Here is a 20,113-nt window from a genome sequence, read left to right as displayed (position 1 = left end):
AGTGGCGACGTCTAGAGCTGGCGAGAGGGGCCTGCGCCTCCATCCCCCTGACCGAAAATACAGAACCCCGGCAGGAAATCAGCAAGCGCAGCCTCCTAGCCCCCTGCCCACGCATCGCCACTGCAGCTCCCCAATCCCCTCCACCCCGCACACGCTGCAGCTGCCACTGGCAAATTACAGCGATGGTCCTGTTTGATGCTGAGGAAACCCTGAAATAAATGAATGCTTGAAACAATGTTAAAGTGTCTATGGACTAAATCCACTGAGACTTGAAAATATACTCAAATGATTAAATTACGACAGCAAAGGTTTGTTAAGAAAAGGAAGGTATTGAGAACGGAGTAGATACAAAAGTAACGTTATTTTGACATACCAAAAGACTAACAACTTTATCAATAGAGTAGCGTGGCTTTTCCTGAAAGCAATTTTCTTCATGGAAAGAATTTTGTAACAGAGGCAAATGTATAGAAACAAGCCAAAAAGAATTCCAGAATATTCCCTTTAGATGTTAATTATGGAATTTTCTTGACCATTTGTACAATTTCTCAAATACTTTTCAAAAACTTTAAATAACTTTGAGCGTCTTGACTCATAGCAGGAAAACTGAACAATTTGCTTTTATCTTCCTTGACTTTTCTGAACAATTCCCAAGGAAACTCTGGCTTCAAGTACTGGAAGGGGTTTATTCAACTGAGGTCTGAGAAAGAACAAAATTAAAATTGAACAACTTGCTTTTTTCTTCCTTGATTTTTCTGAACAACTTCCATGGAAACTTTCGCCTCATACAGTGGAATGGGTTCATCCAACTGAGGCCTGAGGAAGAATGAAATTATAAAGTTAGGTCAAGGTAAAGATGAGTAGAACAATAGGATGGTAGTTGACAATTGCTATAGTTCAATTCTATTATTTTTTTAAGATTTTATTTACTTATTTGAGAGAGAATGCAGGAGCAAGGGGAAGGGCAAAGGGAGAAGGAAAAGGAGAAGCAGACTCCCCACTGAGTGGGGAGGCTGACCTGGGACTCTATCCCAGGACCTGGAGATCATGACCTGAGCTGAAGTCAGATGCCCAACCGACTGGGCCACCCGGGCACCCCAATTCTATTATTTTAAATAATCCAAACAAACGTGTCCCTTAGTATTTCCACTGTTAAAAATGATTAAGTTTTGATGGGGGAAAAATGCCTACTTTATCCACTCCCAGATCCAACTTAAAAAACCAAAACTGTACTTTTCCCTCTTCTCAAGCTATGGGTTATTTTATGTTACTTCGGGAAGGGTGATGAGAAAAGCAAAGGTTGTGTGGTGTGGTACGGAACGGATTAAGGAGAACTCATGAGCCACTTCTAACTTAGGGAATACTTATTGGTGTATCACAAGATACACTTCGAGAAATATTAAAGAGCAGCTTCTTTATCCAAACAAAATAAAATATGGTGGCAATAGGTATGCTGTGAAAACTGAAACAGAAGTGGAAATGCTTGCCTTACCTCGAGAATAGAAAAAATAAACAATGATTTGGTTACTTAGCATACCTAAAGACTCCACTTGATAACTTCTCCATCACATCTTTTAAGATACGTAGCTGGAAAGATTATTAAGGTAGCAATGTAACAGAGAGAGAATTGAACAAAACCAGTCAATAAATAGATGTTAGGCAGGTCACCTATTTAAATTCAGCACTCTCAGAAATTGAGAATTTAATTTACAAAAATTCTGTAAGCTGTGAAGTTTACCCTGAAAACAGGGAAATGGGGAACTGATGTGAGAGAAGTGGAAACATAATAGAGCCTACACTTCTAAGTTAGGACAAGTGGCAGAAGCAGCAAGCCTCATGCCTCGTACTAAGTAACGACTAGTGTTATCCCAACCGGGTAGGAGTGTAGTGGTGTCAGGTTTTCCTTTTAGCACTATGTATGATATTTTTTGTTAAAAACAATGTTAGCACTTGTATCTCTTATGTTAGGTGCACATTTATTTACTAAACTGGCTGCTCATTGGCTCAAAATCTGTGTGCAGAAAAGTTAAACTATATTTTGTCACTATGAGAATCAAAAAATAAGTGTAAAATTAAGACAAAAATTGAGTCATTTAAAAATTGCAATGACAGTTTTAGGATTGAGAGTCTATGTAATCGCTAGTACTAGAGAATGACGTATGGCATATAATCACACAGTCGGAAGGAGGTCTGTGAAATCACAGGCAGCAACTGGCTCACATGTGAACCGACTGAGGGGGGTTTAGCACAAGTGAGGACTAGAGTCTGATTTGGGACTTGAAAATTCAGGACTTCAGAAAATGTAGATTAGAAAGTACGAACATAAGCCATTTTAAAGATTTTCTTAAAGAGGACCTAAAGAATTTCCCCCATATTGCAAATTCTCTTGCTACTTCTGTTAAGTGAAAATGCCAACAGTAACTATAAGAGTGTGTGTGTACGGAGGGAATTAAATAACGCAGGCAAAGGAGCCAGCCTAGCTCCTGACATGTAAGATTCAAAACGTACTACCTAGTGTTACTCTTAACACATGGTGTTTGTTCTCTGCTGTTAACGTCCCATGGGATTCTTGATAATTACAATGTTAGTGGACAATTCAATTGCTTAAAATTGAAATTTAAAGAACTCTTCTAGAAAGTTAAAATTTAAGTCTATTTTCCAAATTTAAAGAGAAATACTTATTCAGAAATACGTTCAACTCACACATTCACTACATAGGGGATGTTCTGGTTCTGAAATGTACTTTTTACAACTCAATGTATCCAGGATACTAATGAAATACTCCTATTTGAAAGCTCTGAATTAATTCCGTCATTGCTCTTAGAGGAGGTGGGCTTTTATAAGTATGACGTGTATATAACTACACACATTTAACAAAAGCAAAGTACGATATTCAGTGGAGACAAACTTAAGGCTCGCAAGTTTCTTTCTTCGCATAGATATACGCTATTAAATAACAAGAACTTATGTTTTATCCAATATATTAAAATTTTTAGCAGGTGCAACTACCTTTAAAACAGTTATCTTAGAAAAAAAAGTTTTATTCATAAGTTTGACCCTGCTCTAAAGAGGTTTGGACCATTCTTTTGGAACTGCTTTCACATTCTCAAGACAAGATTTCCTTACTTTCACCAAAACTGGAATGATTTGGCTTCATTTGCCAGATTTTTTCTCTGAATGAATTCCATTAAAAAAAAATCAAACCCATCTTCGTTTGATGAAGATTTTCTAGCACTGTTAATCTTAAAACACCCCACAAACTCTTCAGTGCAGATAAGCATTCTGCAATGTCTTATGTAATAGCACCATGAGAGCTTAGATTAAGGATGCAGCCTTTCAAGGGGATGTGTAATTTCCATAATGCCAAGTTGAAAATGAAATAAAATTTTACGTGTGCCTTGTGGTTTATCTCCCATTCACAAACGAGCATGACTACCTGGATGATTCCTGTCCCACCACTTTTTAGCTGCATTCTGGAACATGTATTAACTTTTTTTATACTTCAGTTTCTTCACCTGTGAGACAGGGATAATGATAGTACTTACACTTTATAGGGCTGTTTTAATGTTTAAATACATTAAAACCTACAAAGCACTTGGAACACTGTTTGGCATGCTCGATGAAAGTTAGCTATTATTATTATCAATTATCATTATTAAAGAACTTAATGAGAGTACATGGTAAATTTCAAGCCAGAAACTCAGGTCAGTAGATAAAAAGGATATAAAGATATTTTCCCTGTTGCACATTTGACAAATTCCAAACTTCATCATTAAGGAAAGCCACCGTTGCTCCCTTGAGGAAAAGGCAATGGCTATCTGGAGGATCCAACTTGGATAGAACGCACAGAGACTAATCAATGACTGTGAGTTTAATAGTAGACAGACGACTGGTAATCCTGAGCCAGAAAAACTTCTATGCAAATTAAATACCCAAATCACAAATAAACAGTATACAAACTTTAATAACAATATGTAAACTGTTAATGTTTTCTTTTCTAATTCATTGTCCAAAATGACAAAACAGCAAGGTCAGATTGTAAGGCCTATGCAGAGGTGATGGAGTGGTAGCCTGTGTGCACGCACGTGTGTGTATATGTGTGTGCGTGAGTGCGTGCGTGTGTGTGAGTGAGATTTCTGGCTGCTGCTTATCAGTTATCTTCATGAGGATGTCAGAAAATTAGTGAAGATTATTGATATATGAGGATTATGGTATTTGCATATCAACCATGATAAGAAAATGTGAATACTGTTGAGAAACTAACTTTGGGAGACAATGTATATACACACATTTGTAGTAAATTCCAATGTGAATGGGAAATTGTCATAATTTTGTACAGAAATATTTTGCTAAGTATATATCAAAAATATGTCAACAACAAGAAAAAAAAATCTTATTGGAAATACTACTAAAAAATTCAGAAGTCACTTCTTCCAAACCACTAAATAAAAGTTCCATGAACTCCTCTATTAGGCACTATTTCTACATTTTGGCCAACATGTATCTAAACTAAAAAAGAAAGCTACATTTCTTTAGGAACAGGTATAATTCAGAATTTATAATTTCCTCACATCTTGCCTCAAAGACTTAGGCATCATTCTTTGTTAAATACATCCTTTCGGTGTAACAGTAATGTTTTATTGTTTCTGATAATACCTGCAGGTTTTCTTCTGTTGTTACCCAATGGCCTCCAACACCAAGAAGTGTGATGATGTCATGTTTATGTGGTAGTAGTTGTAATTTTACAGCTGGTTCGTCATCTTTACTATATAATCTCACTTAACAAGGGAATCGTTTAAAAAGAGAGAGAGAGAGAGACAAGAAATATATTTTATAGTAATCTGGCAAAAATTTATTCTTCAAACTAGTCTTTACTTTTTAAGTAGGAATGAGGAAGCATTTTTCTTAGAAAAAATAACACACAATGTATTCAGACACCTTAAAATACACTTTTTGCGTTAAAACTGGTCATAAAATTTACTGTGGATTCAGTTGTAAGTGTAATAACAAAAAGTTTATTTTCATTTGAAAACCAGGCAAGATTGATAGTTTTAATCATGATATCGATAGCTTAATTCTTTGGGAAAAGTTGACTTCTGATTAAGGAACTCATAGACTCAAGATAGTCATACACTGACATAATTATTGAAATGTACATTTGAAAAGTTAATGAAATACACATTCACTTCCACTGAAAGATTTTTCTGTTAATTTTCATAGTTGATCTTAGCCAAAAGGCCAAGAAGTGATCTTCTGAGTTCATTTCAAGCCCTGAAAATACTGGTTAAAAAGAAACACATTAAGATGGTCACAGCATCATTCATAGGAATGATTCCCATAAGAAGATTCCCATAAGAAATAAGAAGATATTTCTTAACAAAGTACGAATAGAATCCCTTTGTAGGCTTGTGAATCCTGTGCTTTCTGTGCAATGGCACTATCTAGTGGGGTACAGATTAGGTGTTAAATAGATACTGGTTAAATAACAAAAGGTCAAGGAAGGTAAAAATGGAACAAAATTCTGTGCTTTTTCCAAATAGAGATTGCAGAAGTCAGCCATCCAATAGAGGGCAGCCAGACATGGCAGAACTAAGCATCTGGCTGAGAGCTGAACGAATGTGTATTATCTGGGAACCAACTGAGAAGATGATGTTTGTTCATTTGTGTAGAAACACTTAAACTCCAATGCCTGTATCTTAAAGGCAAGCATGCTCTCTCTTCCAGACAGTGTTTACAATGGGATTCAAGAAGCTCCAGTTTAAAGAGAAAAGTTAAAAACAAAACATGACATCAATTTATTAAGTATGTAATAATTACTACCTGGTTTTATATATATATACACACTGCACCCATCACACTACAAAAATGACACATACTACTGATCTAGTAAAGTACCCACCTCCAGCATCTAGGACAATATCTACTCCCAGGCCTCCTGTTTCTTCTAAACAGCTTTCAGCAACATGGGCTTTCCCATTAGATACATCGATGACTCGGGCTGCAAAGGACAGAAGTCAGGCAATTGTATAGTTCTCTATGCAATCAACACAAACAAATCAGAGAAAAAGAAAAAGAAAAGCAAACAAATATCTGTTCCCTGAAACGTATGGAGTGGTTCAAACAATTACTGGATCCAAATTTTACTTTTTCTCTTCTAACCCAATAGTAGGTAAGGATCAATTTAAAGGAAGGGACTGGTATATTCAATAAAATAAAAATATTAAACATTTTGCGGATGATGCGTTCCAAGGTTGGTCTACTAAAAAAGAGGACTGTTTCCCAACAGTAAAAGATATATAGTCAGAACAGAGAATCTGTGAACTACAGAGATACACATATATTAAGGCATAAACTGAAAGATTAAGAAAATTCTTAAGTATGTTTAGATTTAATAGAGTTTAGAGCTAAAATGTAAAAAATGTATTTGTTCGATATGATACTTCTCTATTAGAGACTGTTTTATCCTTCTTCAGTCATAGAAATCCCCCTGGCTCCCTTCCCCACTTGCTCCCCCAAATGAAGAAAAGTCCTGAAGGTTAAGGAAAAAAACATGATTATTTTGAGCAGTTAGTGAAAACTAAACTACTTTTAGAGTGTTATCTCAATAGAACAAGCCAATGAGATTAAAAAAAAAATCTCAGCATTTGAACTGTCAAATGACAGTCTTCAAATGAAGGCTCATGTTTATAATTCATTTTCGTAGCTTTAGCATCTTCTTCTAAAAGAGAATTCCTCTCAGCACAGCTCCGCTTGGTGGTGTAGAACGACAGTGGTCTAAGATGGGGTCAGGGGTGGGAGTAGGGAGGACACAAGGGAAAGGCGACTGAGGCACCTCGGAAGGGCAGGGTTAACCATTAAGAAACCTCTTCCTTCAACAGTACTGTTCATGCTTTCCAACCCTCCTCCATTCCATTTCCAATCTCTTCCCTTTTTTCCTTTCTCCAGTTCCTGCCTTAACCTTTCTTTTGTGTTTTGGTTATCTCTGCCAGAGGCATAAGGTAACAATGGATGTAAGAGGGGCTTTAATGTTAGGCAGGCCTGGGTTCAAATCCCACTCCAATCTCCTTGTAGCTCCTCGGACAAGCTGGTTACATCCCCTAGATACTGCTCCCATGGTTCGCTGACACAGGATCGCTGAGGACTTCAGGATAGATCATTCATACTAACACTCAATCAACCTGCCTCCCCTTCCTGCCCACCCCTCACCTACACTATGGCACAGCCTCTTGTCTCTTCATCTGTTAGTTTCTCCATTCCTCTTTCTCCTCTTCTTGGTCATTTTTTTCAGTCTGTTTTCTTTTTCCTTTTCATTGTGTTGTTGGTCAGATAGGTTCAATCTTCTCATTTTTTGTTGTGCATTTATTAATTAAAAAAAAATTCCAGTATAGTTAACATAGTGTTATACCCACCTATTTCCCCCACCCCCCTGGTGACCATCAGTTTGTTCTCTACAGTTAAGAGTCTGTTTCTTGGGGCGCCTGGGTGGCTCAGTCGTTAAGCGTCTGCCTTCGGCTCAGGTCATGGTCCCAGGGTCCTGGGATCGAGCCCCGCATCGGGCTCCCTGCTTCTCCCTCTCCCACTCCCCCTGCTTGTGTTCCCTCTCTTGCTGTGTCTCTCTCTGTGAAATAAATAAAATCTTTAAAAAAAGAGTCTGTTTCTTGGTTTGTCTTTTTTTTTCCTTTGTGCATTTTTGTTTCTTAAATTCCATGAGTGGAACCATGTGGTATTTCTTTCTCTGACTAGCTTATTTTGCTTAGCTTTATGCTCTCTGGCTCCGTCCATGTTGTTGCAAATGGCAAGATTTCATTCTTTTTTATGGTTGAATAATACTCCATTGTATATATGTACCACATCTTCTTTATCCATTCATCAGCTGATGGACATTTGGGCTCCTTCTGTTACTTGGCTATTGTAAATATTAATGCTGCAATAAACAAAGGGGTGCGTGTATCCCTCTGAATTAATGTTTTATATTTTTTGGGAAATACCCAGTAGTATGATTACTCAGTCATAGGGTAGTTCCATTTTTAACTTTTTGAGGAATCTTCATACTGTTTTCCACATGGCTGCACCACTTTGCATTCCCACCAATAGTGTATGAGGGTTCCTATTTCTCCACATCCTCTCCAACACTTGTTGCTTCTTGTGTTTTTTATTTTAGCCATATGACAGGTGTGAGAGGATATCTCATTGTAGTTTTGATTTGCATTTCCCTGATGATGAGTGATGTCAAGCATCTTTTCATGTGTCTGTTGGCCATCTATATTTCTTCTTTGGAGAAATACCTGTTCACGTCTTCTACCCATTTTTAGTTGGATTATTTGTTTTCTGAGTGTTCTTTATGTATTCTGGATACTAACCCTTTATCAGAGATGTCATTTGCAAGTATCTTCTCTTATTTAGTAGGCTGTCTTTTAGTTTTGTTGATTGTCTCCTTTGCTGTGCAGGAACTTATTTTAATGTAGTCCCAATAGTTTATTTTTGCTTTTATTTCCCTTGCCTCAGGAGACACACCTAGAAAAAGTTGCTAGAGCTGATGTCAGAGAAATTACTGCCTATGCTCTCTTCTAGGATTTTTATAGCTTCAGGTCTCACATTTAGGTCCTTAGGTTCAATCTTTTCAAGAGCTCCCCAGTCTCCACCATATCCTGCTCATCATAAACTATATCTGACCTGTGTTTTTTAGGTGGATCATCCTCCTTCCTAGCATATCACAGAAAACAGACAACTTTAGAGGTGTATCACTGAATAAAAGATGTTGAGAGACCTACAGAGTGATGCAAACATATATTGATTTATTGAATAAAACCAAAGAGGCATCAGGTATTGTTAAACTATGTCAAAGTTCAGCTAATTCAAACCTGGGTAAGTTGATGACTGCGGGGCAAAAAAGAAAAAACATTGAGAGATGTGGGTTTAAAAAGAATAAAAATTAAAACTATCACTTAGGTAAACTTGGACTTAGCACGGATGCTAAGTGCATTTTAACAGTGACTTTCATTTGGGATTTTGCACTTTGTTTTACTAGTATAGTCTTTAAGGTGAAATCTCTTCAAAATTTTCTGTTGTAAAGTCTGTGTTGAGTAGTATTACCCACCTATAGAAGGCCTAAGTCTTTCGAGGCATTGCTTGTCTTCAAGGCTGCCTGCTGTTGAAATCACTTTGGCTCCTCTGTGGTGTGCTAACTGAATAGCTATCATACCAAGTGCCTGTGTAGAAAAAAATACACAATGGGTTCACAGATATAAGGCAGAGGCCATATCTAACTTGCTTTACAGGCTATTTAATAAAGTGTCATAGTTTAGTGCTACTTTAGCATATTTTTAAATATTATCTGATAGAAAAAGAAAAAAAAATATGGACAAGGTTGAGACATTTGACTGACTTTCTCCTTCAGAAGGGGTGGCAGAAAAGGAGTGTGTGTGCCACATGCTCCCACCCAGTCTGACCATTGCACATAATTTCAAGATGGAGGGCTACATTCAGAAACATGGCCTCAGTAAGAGAAAAATGGGCTTTTAAGGGCCTTGTCAGCATGATGTTCTAAGCTAATTTCACGTACATGTATGAGTCTAGCTATCTCTTTTTAAAGATCAAAGCACTCTCAAAAGCTCCATCCTTCTGCTGACCTGAGGGGTAAGTTTGGGAAACATTTCTATCGTGATGCTGGATATTAGGTTGAAGCCAATGCCAAAGACAGTTCTGCCTTTTTTGCAAAGCAAAACAGGGGATAAAAGCATTTTCATCAACAGCCAGGTAGAAAATAAAGGTACAAAAATTCACCCCAAGTTTTTTAACATTTTTAGATTATAATCTATTTTTACATATTTTTAGTGCCTTGAACTATTTTTTTGCTGATACATGTAATGTGTTGACAACAGCATATTTTTTATCTTATGTGACCTGTCTATAAATGTACATCTTATCAATGTAGGTGTAAGCGTGAGGGATACACAAAATTGGTAGGGAGTTTTGGGGCATAGCCTCAAAGATTTCATGAGCTATTTCAGGCTTTGTGTATCAGACATAAAAACATGGCTTGTCTGCTTTTTTAATGTACTAGCAGATTCAAAGTAATAGAAACTAAACACACTTGTCTAATTTTTATCTCCTATTAATAAAAGCTGCCCATTTTATATTTTAACAAAATGGGTAGTGAACAAGCTATTGGTAAAGAATTATATTAGCAAATGAATGGCCTATTTCCGAAGTTTACTGGATTTTGATCTGTGTCTTAGCAGAACTATTAGCACCTACACTTGCTCCATCCATGATCAGGACTGATTTTCCAGGAGAGAGATGAGAAAGATAATGCAGAGCTGTATAGGCTCGTACTCCATCCCGAATGGTTCCAGCGGCTTCGGTCCATGTAACTTTTTCTGGTTTGTGAACTGTCACAAAGAACAAGAGGGAGCAACCAATTAGCAAGTCCTGTTAGTCCTGCCTCCTGGATCTGTCTCTCTCACCGTCTCTGCTCCCACCGTGGCCCTGGTCCAAGCCACTACTCCTATTACATCTTTCGCCTATATTTTGGTTTCCCTAGTTCCATTCTTGCCCACACAAAATGCACCCTCAGCATAGGAGCCAGCTGCGTGTGCATTTTTTAAAACATTATACTGTGAAATAAAACACATGCAGAAAAGTACACGGAACATAAGTACAGATGGCAAATAGCAAATAGACAAGTAAATAGACAAGTAGATAGCAAAGCAAAGCAAATAGACAAGTAATCCCCATCCCATTCAAGACAGAGAGCACACAGCCCACATCCCCACAGCCTCGTCTCTGCCACCAGAGGTCGCGACCAGGCTAACTTCAATTCCTGTTCATCTTCATCGTTTATGACCCACGGATGCAGTCCTAAACAATGTAATTGAGTTTTGCCTGTTTTGGAACTTTATCTAAATGGAGTCACACCATATGCACTCTTTTCTATCTTGCTTATTTTCCTTCAACATTGTTTTTAAGACACACTCATTTTTGGAAACATGACTGCAGTGCTTTCCTTTTTCGGGTGTTTCATGGCATTCCACTATGTGAGAACACTTTCATTTGGTGATGCACTCTCCAGTCGAGGAGGATGGGTGTTGTGTTCAGTTTGTGACAGTTATAAACAATGCTGCTAAAAATGCTCTCACATAAAAGGTGGTGTTATGCTGTCACATAGGTTTTCTCTAGGACAGTACTCTTGAATGGAAATCCCAGGTCGCAGGTATACAACCTTTGACTTTACATGTTCCCGAAGTGGCTGTCTGAATTCACTCTCACATAGCTGTGTAACAGAGCTCCTTTTACTATGAACATCCTTGTCAACCCCTGGCATGATTATACATTCTTATCAATCATTTGGGTGTGTAATGGTTTCTTACTATGATTTTAACTTGCTTTTCCCTCATGACTGCTAATGTTGAGCACCTTTCTGTGTTTGCTGGCCATCTGGAATTCCTTTTGTCAAATGAATGTTCAAGTCTTTATCAATTTTTCTGTTGTCTTTTTCTTAACTGATTTATAGGAATTGGCGCCTGGGTGGCTCAGTCGTTAAGCGTCTGCCTTCGGCTCAGGTCATGGTCCCAGGGTCCTGGGATCAAGCCCCACATCGGGCTCCCTGCTCCGCGGGAAGCCTGCTTCTCCCTCTCCTACTCCCCCTGCTTGTGCTCCCTCTCTGGCTGTGTCTTTCTCTGTCAAATAAATAAAAAATCTTAAAAATATATATATATATTTTTTTCTAGATGAATTGTTTATGTGTTATATATATTATTTTCAACTTTATGTCATCTCTTTTCAATCTCTCTAATGGTGTTTTTTGAAAACGGAAGTCTTGGAATGATCTTTCTTTAAGTAGGTGCCATGGCCAGGACGGAGCCCAATGCGGGGTTTGAACTTAACGTACCTGAGATCGAGACCTGAGTTGAGATCAAAAGTCGGACATTTAATCAACTGAGCCACCCAAGCACCCCCAGAATGATCTTTAAAAACATATATAACATGCTAACACTTCTCTGTTTAAGGTTCAATGGCAGGGCGCCTGGGTGTCCCAGTCGACTGACTCTTGATGTTGGCTCAGTTCATCAATGGCTTTCCACTGCACTTGAAACAAAATGCAAACTCCTAATATAGCTTAAAGAGCACTATCTGACCACGAAGCTATTCCTTAATACATCTAATTCTTTAATTTTTAGATTTTGTACACCAAATGTGATTTTTTTCCCAGTAAAAGCAATCCTTTCTCGTTTTACCTAAAATCAACTTTATAACACTTTCGTAGTCTTGACCAGCTCTTTCAAATATTTTCCCTCTGAAGTTGAGAACGGTGCAGCACAGGTGGTTGCACATACCAGCTACCTAGTGCCATCTAGAGGGGGACAGAGCACCCATGCACAGATGCTGAAAATGTTCAGACAAGCAAGGCATTAAAATAGAGCACGAGGTGATCACTCACACATGGTACTTTATTCCTTACCAAATTCTTTAAGATACCTCTTCTCCCAATTTTCTTGATTATAAAATGTGGCTCAGTGTAATTCATTTGTCTGGGGTCACATAGCTAATAAATTTGAATGTCTGATTCTAAAGCACCTCTACTCTAGCAGTGCACACTCAAGTTACCTACAGTTTACTTATATTTTGGCGGAACTGGGACTACCTATATCTTCATTAAGAAATCATACATGTAGGGGTGCCCAGGTGGTACAGTTGGTTAAGTGTCCAACTCTTGGTTTCGGCTCAGGTGGTGATCTTGGGGTCATGAGATCGAGCCCTGCATCTGGCTCCATGCTCAGCAGATTCTGCTTCAGGATTTTCTTGTTCCCTCTGCCCCTCCCCGGTCTCTAAAATAAATAAATAAATCTTAAAAAGAAAGAAAAGAAAAAACCAAACATGTAGTCCTTTAAAAAAAGCTAAAAGTAGTACAACTACATTTAGATATCAAAGGCTCTAACATTGCATGGTAACATGTGGTTTAATGTTGAGATCCCTGCTTTTGTGTTAGGTGGTCAACAACTGTTTATTATGTTATAAAAAACTAAAAATATAAATAAAAGGGCCGGTAGGGATCACAATAACAGCATATCAAACCCAAGAATTAGAATTTTAATTCTTTCTACCTTAGATTTGAAAAAATGCTGAAATGTGTATGAAATTTTGAATGAAAAAATTATTTTTATGTTTGACCTAAATGGCTTAAGAACTGAAAGCACAAAAGAACCAATTTACTCAACTTCTTAACTTTATCTATAATATACTGTAGCAGGATTAATAAGACATTTGGGGAAATTGTCTGGAACCTAATTCTTTGGTTTGGTAAAAGAACAGACTTACCTGAAGATGACTGAGTGTTCAACTTTCATTTAAAAAAATCACTAAAGAATTAATAAACTAAATAAACTAAAATATAGTTGTGCTAAACTGAATTATTTCCTTCTGCAAATCTTCAGGGAACATACTGAAATTATTTCCTCTTTTACAAAATGTTGGAGCTGCAACAGAGGCTATCTAGTTTGAATGTGCCCAGTGTCTTGCCCAAAGGCAAGTGGTCACAGTTAAGTGGCCATTCTTAAAGTTCCTCTTTTAAAGAAACATTTTACTGTATTTTTTTTTCTCAAGGAATATCTGGAATTATTTTCTTTATATATGTTAATGGATTTTGGACTATAATCCTCCTGATTTGTAGGAAAATAAAAGGTCATTTGTGTGGTTTGCTTGTCTTAGTTTAACCTTTATAGCTAGGAAACTGATGTTCCAATTTGCTTTTCTCCTGGTCCAACTTATAAATCTCCAGTATTCAGTAACACCTAAAAGAATGGGTCTTTTTTGCTGGGTTGTAGGGTAGCTCTATTTTCAACTTATTTTATTTATTTGAGAGACAGAGAGCACAAGTGGGCGGGGGGAGGGGCAGAGGGAGAGGGAGAAGCAGGCTCGCCACTGAGCAGGGAGCCCAACACAGGGCTCAGTCCCAGGACTCTGAGATCATGACCTGAGCAGAAGGCAGACGCTTAGCCAGCTTAGCCACCAGGTGAGCCACGTAGGTGAAAACAGGGGCCCCTATTTTCAACATTTTGAGGAATCGCCATGTTTTCCAGAGTGGCTGTACCAGCTTGCATTCCCACCAACAATGTAAGAGGGTTCCCTTTCTCTACATCTTTGCCAACATCTGTCATTTCCTGACTTGTTAATTTTAGCCATTCTGACTGGTGTGACGTGGTATCTCAGTGTGGTTTTGATTTGTATTTCTCTGATGCCGAGTGATGTTGAGTATTTTTTCATGTGTCTGTTGGCCATTTGTATGTCTTCTCTGGAGAAATGTCTGTTCATGTCTTCTGCCCATTTCTTGATGGGATTATTTGTTCTTTGGGTGTTGAGTTTGATAAGTTCTTTATAGGTATATACCCCAAAGATACAAATGTAGTGATCCCAAAGTGGTACCTGTACCCCAATGTTTGCAGCAGCAATGTCTACAATAGCCAAACTATAGAAAGAGCCCAGATGTCCACTGACAGATGAATGGATAAAGAAGATGTGGTATATATATACACAATGGAATACTATTCAGCCATCAAAAAAAAGAAATTTTGCCATTTTCAATGATATGGATGGAACTAGAGGGTATTATGCTAAGCAAAATAAGTCAATCAGGGAAAGACAATTATCATGTGATCTCACTCATATGTGGAATTTAAGAAACAAAATAGGATCATAGGGGAAGGGAGGGAAAAATAAAACAAGACGAAATCAGAGAAGGAGACAAACCGTAAGAGACTCTTAATTATAGGAAACAAATTGAGGGTCGCTGGCAGGGAGAGGAGGGGACCTAGGGTAACCGGGTGATGGGCATTAAGGAGGGCATGTGATGTAATGAGCACTGGGTGTTATATAAGACTGATGAATCACTGAACACTTCCTCTGAAACTAATAATATTCATATGTTAATTAACTGAATTTAAATTAAAAAAAAAGAAAAAAAAACTTATTCCAAAGCTACCGTAATCAAGGCCATTTTGACTGGCGTAAGAATAGATATACAGATCAGTCGAATAGGATTGAGTCCAAAAATAAATCTATACATCTATGGTCAGTTGATTCTGTTTTTTTGTTTTTAAGATTTTATTTATTTATTTGATAGAGAGACAGAGAGCACAAGCAGGCAGAGGGAGGGAGAAGCAGGCTCTCGCTGAGCAGGGAGCCCAATGCGGGGCTCGATCCCAGGACCCTGGGATCATGACCTGAGCTGGAGGCAGCTGCTTAACCAACTGAGCCACCCGGGCGTCTCTGGTCAGTGATTTTGAACAAGAGTGTCAAGACAATTCAGTGGGTATAGAAGAGTCTTCAACAAATGTTTCTGGGACACTAGATATCTACATGCAAAAAAAGAACAAAGTTGGACCTTTATTTCATACCATATACAAAAATTAACTCAAAATGGATCACAGAAGTAAATGTAAGAGCTAAATCTATAAAATTCTTAGAAGAAATCATAGGTGTAAATATTTGGAAACTTAGGCAATGGGTTCTTAGAAATAATACTAAAAGCACAACGGGCAAAAGAAAATATGAATAACCTGGAGTCCATCAATATTTTAAAAACTGTGCTTTAAAGGACACCATAAGAAAATGAAATGGCAACCTTTAGAATGAGAGAAAATATTTACAGTCATTATATCTGACAAGCAACTTCTATCTAGAATATATAAGGAACTCTTACAATTTACAATAAAAAAGACAACCCAATTTAAAAACTGGGCACAGGATCTGAACAGAAATTTCTCCAAAGAAGATATTCAAATGTCCAATAAGTATGAAAAATTTTCAACATCATCAGTCATTAGGGAAATACAAATCAAAACCACAACACGATATCACTTCTAGGATGCTTAAAATTAAAAAGGCAGAAAATAACAAGTGGTAGTGAGGATGAGGAGCAATTGGGACCCTCATTCATTGTTAGTGGAATTATAAAATGTTGCAGCCATTTTGAAAATGGTTTGTCAGGTTCTCAAAATATTAAATGTAGTTATTATATGATTCAATAATTCTATTCCTAGGTATATACCCAAGAGAAATAAAACATATCCACACAAAAATTTATACACAAATGTTCAGATTAGCATTATTCATAACAGCCAAAAAAAGTGGAAACAACCTTGCTATTTAATCATAGAGGAATGGATAAACAAAATGTGGTATGCTCATACAATAGAGTATTATTCAACCATTGAAAGGAATGAAATATAGATAGATGCTACACAATGCATGAACTTTGAAAACATGACCTAAATGAACTAAGACAATTACAAAAGACCACATATTACAAGATTAATGTATATGAAATGTCCAGAATAAGCAAATCAATAGAAAGTATAATCGTTTTGAGAAGCTGGGAGGGAAAATGGAGAATAATTGTCAGTGGGAATGGAGGTTCTTTTTGGAGTGATGAAATGTTCTAAAATTAGTGATAAGGGTCAATCAACTTTGTGAATATACTAAAACTGACTGAACTGTGTGGTTTACAAAGGTGAGTTGTGTGGTATGTAAATTATATCTCAATGAAGCTGAGATATTTATTTTATTAAATAAATGTGTATAAGTATAAATACATGATGGAAATATGTATAAATCATGCCAAATCTTGGAGACAAAAAAGAGAGAAAAGAAGAATGGGCCTTTTTTTGTTGTTTTGTTGTTTTTATTGTTTTTTCAATAGTTAACTTTCTACAACAATTTAGTTTAGGGGACTTAGTCAAAACTCAGGCCTAGGAATCCAAATGAAAGGTTTTAGTTGACTCCATAGTTGTAAGGTTCTCAAAAGAATAGGTGAAATAAGACTCAAGGAAATTCTGGGGTCAAACATAGTATAGTTGCGTGTAAAAAAGCCAGTGGTGGTCCTCAATTTTCAAATTGTATAATATCAAAATAGCTATGGATAAGAGACTTTCATAGCATGGTATTTGAAAATGACCTTTATCTTTCAAAGGAAGACACAGACTTGGCTCCATATCTAGGTTTAATATACACAGGCCTCAGATTTCCAGAAAAATGCCTTTTGAAATCAATTTTAAGTAAACTCTATCCCCAACATGGGCCTCAAACTCATTACCCCAAGATCAAGAGTTGCATGCTCTACCGACTGAGCCAGCCAGACGCCCCTGAAATTAATTTTTAATAAAATAATATAGTATTACTTGGGAATATCAGACATAGTCATTAAGTTAAATAAAACTATTTACAGTTTGCAATTTTAGAAAAAAATGCCACAGATTTGCTAGCCTAGTTCAAATTACTGTATAGACTCAAATGTATAACTTAACTATTTTTAATAGTCCAAAATCCAATTTGGCTTTCTGTTACCACAAAGTCTGATTACGGATTGTATCATTTAAGAATAAACTCAGGAAAAATTTTATTTTATTTTATTAAAGATTTTATTTATTTGACAGAGAAAGACACAGCGAGAGAGGGGACACAAGCAGGGGGAGCAGGAGAGGGAGAAGCAGGCTTCCTGCTGAGCAGGGAACCCGATGCGGGGCTCATCCCAGGAGCCTGGGATCATGAACTGAGCAAGAGGCAGACGTTTAATGACGAGTCACCCAGGCACCCCTCAGGAAAAATTTTAATGAAATAGTTCAAGAATACAAAAGAGTACCTGTTGACCTATTGATAAGGTCGGAAGAATAACATAAATCCTAGCATAAGAAACAGCTGACTAGTAGCACCACCAGAGTCCTGTGGATCCACTCTGATCACATCCTCTTCTTCTGCCCAACAAAGGTAAGCCTACACCTGACTTTTCATCCCTGTTTTCTTTATATCCTTAAATAAGATAGGCTTAATTTTGTATGTTTTTGAACTTTATAAAAATACATGGTATCACATTGTATATTTCTGCAGCTTGCTTTCTTTACTCAGTAGTTTATGAGATTCGTACATCTTGATATGTTTGGCTGTTATTTATTGATTTTCACTGCCAGTTGAATTACACTCTAGGAATGTCTTTAGTTATCCATTTTCCTGGTGAAGAACATTTATTTAGGTTGTTTCCATTATTATTCCACAGTTATAAACCATGGTATTAGGAACTCTTGTGCTTATCTACTGGTCCACATTGAGTTTATGGGAAGTACAAAACTACCAGTAGAATTATTAGGTCTAGGGTATATACATCATTACCTTTATTTAGATAATGCTAAATTATCTTCTTTTTATTTTTTTAAGATTTTATCTTTTTTTTTTAAAGATTTATTTATTTATTTGACAGAAAGAGACACAGCAAGAGAGGGAACACAAGCAGGGGGAGTGGGAGAGGGAGAAGCAGGCTTCCTGCTCAGCAGGGAGCCTGATGCGGGGTTCAACCCCAGGACCCTGGGATCATGACCTGAGCTGAAGGCAGACGCTTAATGAATGAACCACCCAGGCGCCCCTATTTATTTATCTTTAAGTAGTCTCTACACCCAACCTGGGGCTTGAATTTACAATCTTGAGATCAAGAGTCAAATGCTGTACGGGGTGAGCCAACCAGGTGCCCCCTTTTCTAAAGCATTTGTATCAATTTACACTCCTGGTGCATAAAAGGTTCCATTGCTTCACATCCTTGCCAACACTTGGAATGGTTAGACTTTATAAAATTTTGTCAGTCATGTGGATGCTTAACAGTATCCTGAAGTGGTTTTAATTTGCCTTTCCCTGATTACTAAGGAGATGCAGCATCTTTTCACTATGGTTTCCTAAAGTGTGTGTGTGTGTGTTTATTTTATTTTAAATAGTCAAGAATTACTGTAGGAAAAATTAAAAATTAATATTTCAGTTAAACTAAACTGGTCAAAATATATTAGCAATAGAAACCAAAGACAAGTGTTCTTGATTCTTTCCTGTCTCAGACTCTACACATATTATCTAGATTTTATATTTTTAGTTTCAACTAATAACCAAGAATAAGAAGTAAAAAAGAAAATTCTCCACCTGAAACTAATGTAACATTGTATGCCAACTATCCTTCAGTTTAAAAAAAATTCTATCAGGGATATGATCTCTGAGCCAAGAAAGAAACCACCTTTTAAACCTCTTACCACTGCAGTATAAGTGAAACTTAAAGGTCTATATGCTGTTTGGTCTGAATATTAATTTTATGGATACTAAATATAAGCTAGCAGTGTTCACGTGACCGGCCAACAGTTATTTATTACACAAGGTAGAGCCAAAACATCGCGGTTACTAAACACCACACACATCAATGATGCAAGACTTACATGAGCTGCAAAAGACTGGCACGTACCCAAGTAATGCTCATGCACTCTAACAACTTCACAAAGTCCAGGGTCTTCAGAATCCAGGGGCAGAATTCCTGGAAATTAACAGGAGAAACTTAAGAGAAACAATCCCATGATGAATTCATTCCTAATGAGATGCTGGTAAGTATTGGTCTATATTTTGTTCACTAGAGTTTTGAGGAGGATTCCAGTAATTACTAGCGTGGGGAAGGGCGAGACCTCAGAAGTATGGAAGGGGACTGTTCATTTTCTGTCATGAATGCTCTATCACCTGTATTGTATTTCTTTTCCTCCCTCTTCTGTCACTTCTCAGTGATGGTAAAGATGGTGTCTGATGTACAGAGTCAAGTCAGAGTCTTGGGGACACCTGGGCTCCTCAGTAAAATTGTCTCTGATGCACAGCTACCTTCCCACAGTTTGGTTCTATAAGATGTTTCCAGTAAAATCCCATTTTCCTCTATGCTAGTCTGATTTTATTTTCGGTCTCTTGAGTAACACAGTGTCATTGACTTCTTAGATGAATAAAAAAGAAAGAAATAATAAATTCTCCCAAAAAAACACGAGTTAAAGGCAATCCCATAAAAAACTGGTGAAAACCTTCTTATAAATCTGTTCTTAATGACTTCAAGCATTCCATAAAGTTAAATATTTTCTAAATTTAAGTATCTTCCTATGAATATTTTCCATATAGAAATGGTAATTTTCAAGACTACTACTAAAGTCATGTTTTATGTTTCTGTGACTGTTTAGGATATAATAGTTTAAATATATGTATTTGCAGAATAGTATTCACTACGGATTTTTAAAATAACCAATAAACTAAGGGTTTCCAGTAAACTTTTGGTTTTATGAGTGTAGCG

The 20,113-nt window shown here is 37.1% G+C and overlaps 1 protein-coding gene across 3 annotated transcripts in view; it reads right to left on the bottom strand.

Moving 5' to 3' along the window:
• Positions 1 to 663: 663 nt before the first annotated feature.
• Positions 664 to 20,113, bottom strand: part of CRYZL1 (crystallin zeta like 1) — a 36,764-nt gene continuing 17,314 nt past the window's right edge. For 2 of the 3 annotated variants that reach the window (XM_028115389.2, XM_028115363.2), the window contains 8 exons: positions 19,259 to 19,327; positions 10,255 to 10,388; positions 9,095 to 9,206; positions 5,897 to 5,995; positions 4,654 to 4,775; positions 3,723 to 3,828; positions 1,535 to 1,580; positions 664 to 813 (listed from right to left, as the gene is read on the bottom strand). In XM_028115389.2, coding sequence (XP_027971190.2) covers positions 714 to 813; positions 1,535 to 1,580; positions 3,723 to 3,828; positions 4,654 to 4,775; positions 5,897 to 5,995; positions 9,095 to 9,206; positions 10,255 to 10,388; positions 19,259 to 19,327 — 788 coding nt within the window. In that variant the 3' untranslated portion in view covers positions 664 to 713. Of the gene's footprint in view, positions 814 to 1,534; positions 1,585 to 3,722; positions 3,829 to 4,653; positions 4,776 to 5,896; positions 5,996 to 9,094; positions 9,207 to 10,254; positions 10,389 to 19,258; positions 19,328 to 20,113 lie in introns of all 3 variants that reach the window. The other variant, XM_028115380.2, reaches the window with a different exon arrangement.

This window comes from Eumetopias jubatus, unplaced genomic scaffold (assembly GCF_037043125.1).
Source record: "Eumetopias jubatus isolate StellerSeaLion01/CBP00866 unplaced genomic scaffold, mEumJub1_p1.0 scaffold_1, whole genome shotgun sequence".
Lineage (NCBI taxonomy): Eukaryota > Metazoa > Chordata > Mammalia > Carnivora > Otariidae > Eumetopias > Eumetopias jubatus.
This window is presented reverse-complemented; position numbering and strand designations above follow the sequence as displayed.